This window comes from Oncorhynchus gorbuscha, linkage group LG02 (genome assembly GCF_021184085.1).
Source record: "Oncorhynchus gorbuscha isolate QuinsamMale2020 ecotype Even-year linkage group LG02, OgorEven_v1.0, whole genome shotgun sequence".
NCBI classification, from domain to species: domain Eukaryota; kingdom Metazoa; phylum Chordata; class Actinopteri; order Salmoniformes; family Salmonidae; genus Oncorhynchus; species Oncorhynchus gorbuscha.
In genome coordinates this window covers 66,452,578-66,462,033 of record NC_060174.1, presented here as the reverse complement: position 1 = coordinate 66,462,033, position 9,456 = coordinate 66,452,578, and the positions used below count along the sequence as shown (strand labels likewise).

At 42.9% G+C, this 9,456-nt stretch overlaps 2 protein-coding genes across 2 annotated transcripts; both read right to left on the bottom strand.

Annotated features, from left to right (window-relative positions):
* Nucleotides 1-318: 318 nt before the first annotated feature.
* Nucleotides 319-1,700, bottom strand: LOC123993949 (28S ribosomal protein S12, mitochondrial-like). Its single transcript, XM_046296431.1, has 3 exons — nt 1,560-1,700; nt 1,393-1,443; nt 319-762 (listed from the first exon to the last, which is right to left on the bottom strand). Exons 2-3 carry the CDS (start codon nt 1,439-1,441, stop codon nt 377-379), a joined length of 435 nt encoding a protein of 144 aa, XP_046152387.1. The 5' UTR covers nt 1,442-1,443; nt 1,560-1,700; the 3' UTR covers nt 319-376.
* Nucleotides 1,701-3,710: 2,010 nt separating this feature from the next.
* On the bottom strand, nt 3,711-8,883 carry LOC123993937 (neuronal PAS domain-containing protein 4A-like). Its single transcript, XM_046296421.1, has 8 exons — nt 8,532-8,883; nt 7,961-8,112; nt 7,729-7,837; nt 7,337-7,628; nt 7,131-7,240; nt 6,668-6,797; nt 4,544-6,141; nt 3,711-4,340 (listed from the first exon to the last, which is right to left on the bottom strand). Exons 1-8 carry the CDS (start codon nt 8,704-8,706, stop codon nt 4,312-4,314), a joined length of 2,595 nt encoding a protein of 864 aa, XP_046152377.1. The 5' UTR covers nt 8,707-8,883; the 3' UTR covers nt 3,711-4,311.
* Between the last annotated feature and the right edge of the window lie 573 nt (nt 8,884-9,456).

Here is a 9,456-nt window from a genome sequence, read left to right as displayed (position 1 = left end):
TGCCTGTTTCATGTTTCAAAATAAAAGTCTGACATATGCTATGAATCTAAACTGTTAAAACTGCAGGTATTTATTTCATAAATCGACCCAGCGTCATCCAGGTTAGGGGTTGGTCTGGCCAGGGGGTAGACCATCTAGTTAAAAAGAGATTTGCTCAGTGATTCTGCTCAATGTGCTCATCTCTGGATATAGCATAGGGGTCTATTGCTGAAGTCCGCAATTTATTATTTATTTCACCTTTATTTAACTAGGCAAAAGTGAATAGGGAATTAATGAAACATGGGATAAATCACAAGAGATCAATCACTGGGTCCAAGCCAAGTTTGAACTAAGACATTTATTACACATATACAACAAAAAACATTCCCTATCCCTCTCAGTTATTTTTCTTCTTCACAACATGAGCGCAGTCATATTTTCCCCTGACCACAGTCAGCTTGACTCCTGGCAGGTCCTGTGTCCTGCCGCCCTGCACCAGCACTACATTGTGCTCTTGGAGGTTGTGTCCCTCCCCGGGGATGAAGACCACTGCCTCCTTGCCGTTACTCAGGCGGACTCTGGCACATTTACGGTTGGCCGAGTTTGGCTTCTTGGGTTTCCGGATCATTGTCTTCAGGATCACTGCCTTCAGCTGGGGGCGGCCGAACATGGCGCTGACGCTCGGGGGAGGGGGGGACGGCTTCCCCCGGCGATGCATCTGATTCAGAGTAGCCATAGTTCTGGAGAGGACAGGTCCAGACCATTGGGAGACAGACTGAGACACTAGTAGGGTACAAAGAGTGAGTAAGAGATCTGCTCCAACTTCTAATGTTGAGAGTAAACTGTAAACATAACAGCTCGTGTGGGCCTAAACAAGATGCTGAGGATATTCTGAAGTAGGGATAGTGTGCATAATTTTGCTGCAGCCAAAGCAGTACAATTCAATTTAGAAGTTTATAATCTGGTCCTCAATAAAACATACTTTTTAGTCTAATCAGCTGTGCTTCCACACACTGGCCCTCACAAGGTAAGATGTCCTACCTCTGCAGGTCTGAAGTCAAGAGCATGGATGTCAAGCCTCTGTGTTTGCGTGTCTTTTTGGTTTCACTATCCTTGTGGGGACCAGAAGTCCTCACAAGGATAGTAAAATAAGACAGATTCAGACAAGTGTGGGCATTTCACCAGTCCCCACAAGAAAAAAACGTTATTTTAGGGATTAGAGTTTGAGGTTATGGAAATATGACTTTGAACGGGAATCAATCGTCTGGTCCCCACGATAGTAAAATAAACGTGTGTAATATGACTATATTGTATTATGTGCCATTAAAATGACGCATATATCCAAAGCAACTTAGTCGTGCGTGCATACATTTTTCAGTGCGTGTGCAAAATAGGCAGGCATGATGAAGTTACCTTGCATTAGTGATGTCAACATTGGTCTCAGACTCCCCAATGACGCCATCCCTGCAAAATAGGCATATATAGGATTTAGGGGAACCTGTCTGTGTCACATTGTTAACCTTGCAGCTAACCCTACCATTTAGTCCAAAGCCATGCTCTACAGTATTTTCAAACCGTACTTGTTTATTTTCAGTTCCTGTCCAAGGTCAAACCACCGACGTGTGTCTTTACAATATATATAACAAATTATAATAGGGAAAATAAGAAAGCGTAACTGCTCTCACGCGTATGACCGCAGGAAGTATTTTACATCTTCTTCCGTATTGAGTGCGACGGCTTCCGTTGCAGATTTTTATAAGAGCACTACTGCCACCTACTGGCCGGTTACACACACAAAAACACCATGCACATGAGTTGGCCAGAGGATAAGACTATGATTTTGGATCTGATGTCGAACATTTTCTAAACAAGCCCCAAGGTATCCTATATTTTAGAATCCCTGAAATAGGGGTGTGCTGGAGCTGGAGGGTAAACCAAAGATGACAGATCAGGCATCTCACTAGTTCCTTATATTTGATATAATTCTTTGTCCATGTTTATAATTGACAGGAAGAAAATAATCTAACAGCTGAGAACCACCACAGGTAGCCTGTTGTATACGTTTTTTGCCAGGTGGATAACATTTCTTCACATCCACGAGAAAGAGAGGGGAGGCGTTGTTTGTGTGTGAATGTCTATGTATGTGGTTCTGTGTGGAGCAGATGAAGTAGCAAGCGGATGCAAAACGAGAGAGAAGAGAACAGGGGGATAGATGAGTATGAGGTAAATGACTCATAAGGACATGGTTTCCATGAGTGAGGTACGACTGAATGAACAAGAGAACACAGATGTGTGAAAGAGGGAAGATGAAAGGAAAAAGCGAATGGCTTGAATGGATGAGTGGGAGGGAAGGGAGAGGTAGAGAGATAACAAGTGAGAGAGTGGGAGGGAAGAAAAATGCAAGTCCGTCCTTCTTGTATGTATTCCTATCCTTTTATCGCTCTCCTGTTTTTCTCCAATTTAGGTTCAGTCTATTTTCATCCCTCTTCAATTTTCACAAGAATGGAAGGGCAGGAAGGATAGAATGAGAGAGCATTAGAAGTATGAACCTCTTTCATAGAACTCAGCAGCGCTACAAGACCAAGTGGGGGCAAAGGGCCAGGAGGGTGGATGGTATTTGAGAATGAGGTTAATTTAATATCAGTTAATATATTAAAGGGTGCATCTGCCTTCCCAGGAGAGTGGAAGTTGTTATAACAGGAATGGGGGCCCCTTCTCCATGTTAATGCCCACGATTTTGGAATGAGATGTTCGACAAGCAGGTTTCCCCATACTTTTGGTCAGTGTATGTGTTGTGATAATTGTATTTTGCTCTATATCCTGTTAGTTCATATGCCTTGACACCGTGATATATAGGCCTAAGGCTGAGACAATAAGAATACCCAGTGGCAGAATAGATTCAACCACAGCTTTGTTTCATCACAAAACCGGAGAGCAACATCTGTCCGGTGAAGTCCACAAAACATTGCATGTAACAAACAGTTATGACCTACAGCATGGTCAAGCAAGTTAATGTTTACATTTTCAGACCACTAAACCACTATTGATTCAGAACCAGAGTTACCGCAAGCCGCAAAGATAACAGGCACTGTCTCCACTCTACCAGCAACATTTAAACTTCAACATCTAATCACCTCTGCTTAGTTTAATATAGTGTCAACTAAAAGATATTTAAAAAAATTGAGTCCAATCAACATAAACTAAATATGATGTGGCTGTTCATGGTAGCATACTGATTTCTGTCTGTCTGTGTGTGTGTGTGCGTGTGTGTGTGTGTGTGTGTGTGTGTGTGTGTGTGTGTGTGTGTGTGTGTGTGTGTGTGTGTGTGTGTGTGTGTGTGTGTGTGTGTGTGTGTGTGTGTGTGTGTGTGTGTGTGTGTGTGTGTGTGTGTGTGTGTGTGTGTGTGTGTGTGTGTGAGAAATGCATGCACATTCAAGCCTGTTGCACAGTATGGGATGCTGATTGTTCCCCATAGTCAAGATTGTGTGACAGGCGTCACAGTGTACCTCAGAAGTGTCCCTGACTCACATCACACAATAGAGACCAGAGAATGGTGGAGTGGAAAGTCTGGCAAATGGGTTATTTACAGAAATACAGTGTCTAATTCCTCAGTAAGACACAGACTTTAAAAAATAGAGATTTTAATTTGCATCCAAATGCATTGGCAACTATAAACACATAATGTCCATCACTTATATTAAATATACTAGCTAATGTACATTTTCTGATAAAATAAATAAATCAGAAAGTGATATAATATGAATGTACAGCATATATTATCAGTACACTGGTAATACACACTTCACTCCACTTTCAGTCATATAAAAAATATATATTAAATAGATCAGACAAACACAGTATGCGAAGAGCACATATGCTGAAAGACAACCCATCATGATTTTCAAACCTAAATGCATCCTTTCAACAAAATAAGACCCTAGTCAACCAACATGTAAATCAGTGTATAAACAAGCACTGCATCTTTATAGATAAAACCAAACAAAATTGTTGTGGTATGATACATTTGTGCGATGTGATCTTGTGTGCTCAAATATGCCTTCCTCACTATGAGTGAATTTAAATATGGCACTTTAAATTACCTCTCATGAGGTTACTTAACAATAAAATAAATTCAAAGTAATGCATGTACAACTGAATCATCAGAAAACATTATTATACAATATTGGATTTTAAGTATCTGAAATATGGATAAGAGAATTTACATTTTCACCTTTCTGAAGATACATTTTGCACATTCAGCTTTTACAGGAAAAGCTGCATCTTAAAATATGACAATATGCCATACAGAATGAAGTCAGTCATAGACTTATTTTAAAACGCAGGGTCACGCAAGCTTCCATCTGAAATGAAAGAAAGCAACAGAGAAGTGTTAGTTCATTTAGTTCAGCAACCAGTATTATTCACACTGAATTCTTAGTAGTCTCATGCATCTTATACTGTAACATTGAAATATCTGATGAGATAATGAAAACAAATGTATGTGCCAGTAATATAGCCTGCTGTCTTATATTAGCATATGAACATGACAAATATGGCCCCTTACCTTGGTGAAAACCTTGTGAATGCATGGTTGAGTGGGAGTTGATACAACTCAGGTTGTTACCCCAAGACGGGGTGAAAGAGGCATCTGCCTCAAACAGAGGTCCCATGTCACCCAGTTCCTCCAGAAAGGACTGGGCATTGGGCAAACCAATGGTGGGGGCTGGATTGACCAAGGCAGAGGCACCCTCCTGGAAGGCTGTGAGAACGATGGCTGATGATGGTAGTGAAGATGGAGGCTCCTCTGACACCTCCATATCCATCACCCTGATGACCATCAAAGCTCCACCCACTGCCAAGCAGTTACACTGCGTTGACTGGACGCTACAGAAATGGTTGACACCGATTGAAGACTCACCCTCGATGAGGCTGGGGTTACACCTGCTTACTGGAGTGAGTGGTGAGCAAGGGGAGGAGGAGTTCAAAGAGGAGGAAGAGGGAGAAGAGGAGCATGAAGAGCAGGACAAAGGGAACGATGAGAGCGCCTCAATTAGGCTCTCAAGTAACATACTCTCATCATACAGAGAGATAGCCTCTTGGCTACGGGGCGGGTCTAGCCCCCTCCAGGGCTGGCACTCAACTCCACAAGGAGGAGAGGAACTCTGGGATGTGGCCTGAAGGCTGGGTGAAGTCAAAGTGGATGGGGTCACTCCGGGTAGAAGCGGGTCACAGCAAAATCCCTCAGCTAAAGAGCTAATATATTTAGCCAAGAGAGAAATTTCTTCATTTTCCCTCTCCTGCTCTCTGTCTATGGTGAGGAAGGAGCAGGGCAGGTGTGTGGGTGATGCCGATGGGGTAAGGAGCTCATTCAGAGGGCCACAGAAGGGATTGTGGGAAACATCCACATACAAAGGCCCCATAATCTGTGGCAGGCTCATGATGGAGCATTCATCTCCCCCAAAACTATCAGTGGTGGGGGGCAGCTTTCTATGAGGCTCTGCTGGGAAAAACAGCTCAGGATGATCAGAGGAGAAGGCCTGGGAAAAGGCTGGTGCTCTGAGTGCTGAGGTAATAATTTCATGGCCCATTGGGCATGACACAGCTGCATTGATGTGAACTAAACTGAGTGGCAGTTGCTCCCCAAAAGGAAAACTGCCACTTTCAAGATGAGGGGTATACGGGGGAGTGCATGCAAGCTCCCCAATCTGTTGAGGGTGGGGCATAGTAAGAGGGGCAAGGGGCTCAGTGAGGGAGGAGGGGAGAGGATCTGAAATATTGGTTAGAGATTGAGAGGTTATTCTCGGAGACAGAATATCAGACTCAGGATCAGTCAGTGAGGCAGGAGGATACACAGTGGTTGGCCCAACAGAGAGATGGCTGGACTTTGGTTTCCACTGGTGTTGTCCTCTATGTGTCTGCGGGAAGTTCTCCTCATCCAGAGATGACAGGCTGGACCGAGGACCATAACCAACTGGCTGCATTGGCTCCTCACAAGCGCTCACACCAGACGTGGCATGGCTGAAGTCTAAAGAATGTGCAGACAGGCCACTGCTGCTGAAGACCTGGTCTGGACTAGAGAGGCTCTGGCCAGAACCCAAATACCCAGGGAACTGGTTCTGCTCCAAACACAGCTGCTGGCGTATTGACCACGCCTCTGACTCACTGAGAGAGAGGAAGAGGAAAAGAGACTATCATTATTTGGATCTCACAGATATTGTATTGTATCTATTGTATGGTATATATTGTATTGTATCTATTTTATGGTATATATTGTATTGTATCCATTGTATGGTATATATTGTATTGTATCCATTGTATGGTATATATTGTATTGTATCTATTGTATGGTATATATTGTATTGTATCCATTGTATGGTATATATTGTATTGTATCTATTGTATGGTATATATTGTATTGTATCTATTTTATGGTATATATTGTATTGTATCCATTGTATGGTATATATTGTATTGTATCCATTGTATGGTATATATTGTATTGTATCTATTGTATGGTATATATTGTATTGTATCCATTGTATGGTATATATTGTATTGTATCCATTGTATGGTATATATTGTATTGTATCTATTGTATGGTATATATTGTACAATATATATTGTATTGCATCTATTGTTAAAGGTTGGAGAGTACACAAATGGCATATGACAAGTGTAATTGTGGTACCTGATGATGTAGTTGTGGCAGCTGATGGGGTGTTCTCCAATGTTCAGCTGGAGGACCATATAGAGCCAGACCCAGGAGCGGTCTGCTGTTTCCACCTGCAACACCATCTCCACCTGCCCTCCTTCATTTACTGCAGAGACAGAAACATTCCCATGTTCACATCTGCTTACTTGTCTGTCTTCCTCATGTGTGTGTACCAGTGGAGGCTGCTGAGCGGAGGACGGCTCATGATAATGTCCGGAACGGAGCGGATGGAACGGCATCAAACACAGGGAAACCATATGTTTGTTGTATTTGATACCATTCCACTGATTACGCTCCAGCCATTACCACGAGCCCGTCCTCCGCAATTAAGGTGCCACGACCTCCTGTGGTTTGTATTATTGGTTGTGTTGGAGTGTATGTTAAGTGGCTGTGGTGCTATAGTCTGGTTGGGTAGTTGTGTTATTGTGGCTGTACTCACATATGATATGGTGCTGTTCAGAGGCATGGGAGAGGTCCCTGGGATGAACCAGGCTGTACCAGGAGCGAGAGCGTAGAGATTCCACATCATAGCCCAGGTACACACTCACACTGGAGGGAAAGGGGATAACAGAGTTGATAACCTACCCCATGTTCTCATGCCTATACACAATTCAAAGTGTTAGAATGAACCAGGCTAATTCTTACCTGTCCTGTGCGTCCCAAAGCCTCATGTCCCTGTTGTGTTGAGAGTGAAAACAAGCAAGCAGGAAGGCGTGCTCAGGGGGTGGGGTGAAGGGGGCACTCTGGGCGATTGTGAGGTTAGACGTTTTTGTCTTCAGAGGGGTACAGAAACACACCCATACTGGGTTGAAGGTCCAGTAATTAGAGACAGGGCAAGGTGGGGTGAGGCAGCGAGCTCTGACCAGCATCAACTTGTTCCCTGCACCTTGCCGCCGGATGAACTTTGTGGTATTGAAACGACATCGAAATAACCTGTCTAGAAGAGGATAAAAGAGAGGTGTAAATTGATGTAGATTGATGTGATCTGTTGTAATTATAAGAATGGGTAAACATTTGAGTAATAATGGAATGTCTACCTGTATCAGTAGTGTTCATTGGTAGACCTGCAATGTTGCTCCTCATGAGGTAGTGGTCCATAGGATTGATGATATCATACACACTGTCACTCTGGGCAACCAGGTCCACCTGAATGAGAAAAACAAGTTGAGTGATATTGAATGGGGCTTTCATAGGCCTATGTACAAATAATTTCAGTGTATGGTTTGTCAAAGTAACAACAGCCACCAGTTTGTAGCTTAGGCTACTCACCATGCAATGCCCAAGGTGGTCTGCGACGTTGTCTGATAGATACAGAAGTTTTCCGTCGCTTGTTAGGAGTAGCATGAAACCGGACAATTCGTGCATCAGCCCCGAGAGCTCGTGAAAAGACATGAAGTCCATGGTCTCGTCTTGAAGAGCGTCTGGTTTTGGCAGCGAAAACAAGAGGTCTAACGTTAGTTGTGAATATCGTCACGAACACAAAGAAGCACATAAGACATTCTAGTATTTGCATTTTATTCACTTGGGATCGTGTTCATACTAAAATATTATGCCTCAAATTGGTTGGAGTACAACGGAAAGCGCCAAACAGTTTCAACACTTCGGACAGCAAAATACTTAAGGCCATTATGTAAAAAATAGAACATTAGCCAAATAATAAATTAATAGAGCAACTTCTGATTTACAGTGCATGATATGCGGCAGTAGTTGTCGACCATTCACGTTAAACTGAAGTGCACCTGGTGACAAAAAAAAACACAAGAGCAAAAGCATGCTTTCCCTATTAGCCTCATCAAACTTAATGTGAAAATATTTCAAAGAACAAAAAGGTTGAACCTACCTTGAACGAAGAATAAAGACTTTCTGGTGTACATGCAGGCAAGTGACATGATGTGTAGGTAGGAGAGTCGAGCTTTGTCAGTATCGGAGATGGGCAACAGTTCCTGTAGGTTCCGAATCTCTGCGTTGATTTGGTCCCTCCGAGACTTCGATGCTCCTTTTGTGGACCGATACATTGTCGCGTGCCTGTCTGAAACAGGTGTCTGCTCAGAGTTTGGAAGGTTTGTAGAGACGGGGTGTTGTTCTGCCTCTTCACTTCATCTTCATTAGAACGTTATAACGTGACATCTGAATTGTTAAAATTAGAATGACTAGTTTAATAGCTGCGTTTGAATTGTCAATTAGTTGTAATTAGCCTCTGTCCGTTTTTATTATCCGGTTGCTCTCCCCGGGGGCAGACGGCTGTTAGGGTTACTGTCTATGTTGACTAGTTGTGTCGTGATAATAAAGTCCATGAACGAGGATATTCTTTATATAGGCTGATGGTGGGGTGGAGAGGTGGTTGAGCAACCATAAGTATGAATATAATTTGAAAGGAGATGGGGAGGGTTTGATTAGCATTGAGGACTGCATGCTCTCTCTCTCTCTCTCTCTCTCTCTCTCTCTCTCTCTCTCTCTCTCTCTCTCTCTCTCTCTCTCTCTCTCTCTCTCTCTCTCTATCGGGTGTCATAGAAAGCATCCAACTGTATTTTTCAGCATGTTTTTCTGCATGTACTTAACCTAACAGCCTGCGTGCACTGTATGTGTACTGTGGGTGAGTGAGTGTTGACAAAAGCACATTGTTATTTCCAGGTGAACTAAGCAAACGCCTACACACTCCTCCCTTCTCTCTCTGGCGAGATTTCAGCCTTGTACATGTTCCTTGCTTTATTCTTGCCTTGGTTGTTCAGTTTATTTTTAGAAAATGGATTTGAATAGAATGTTTT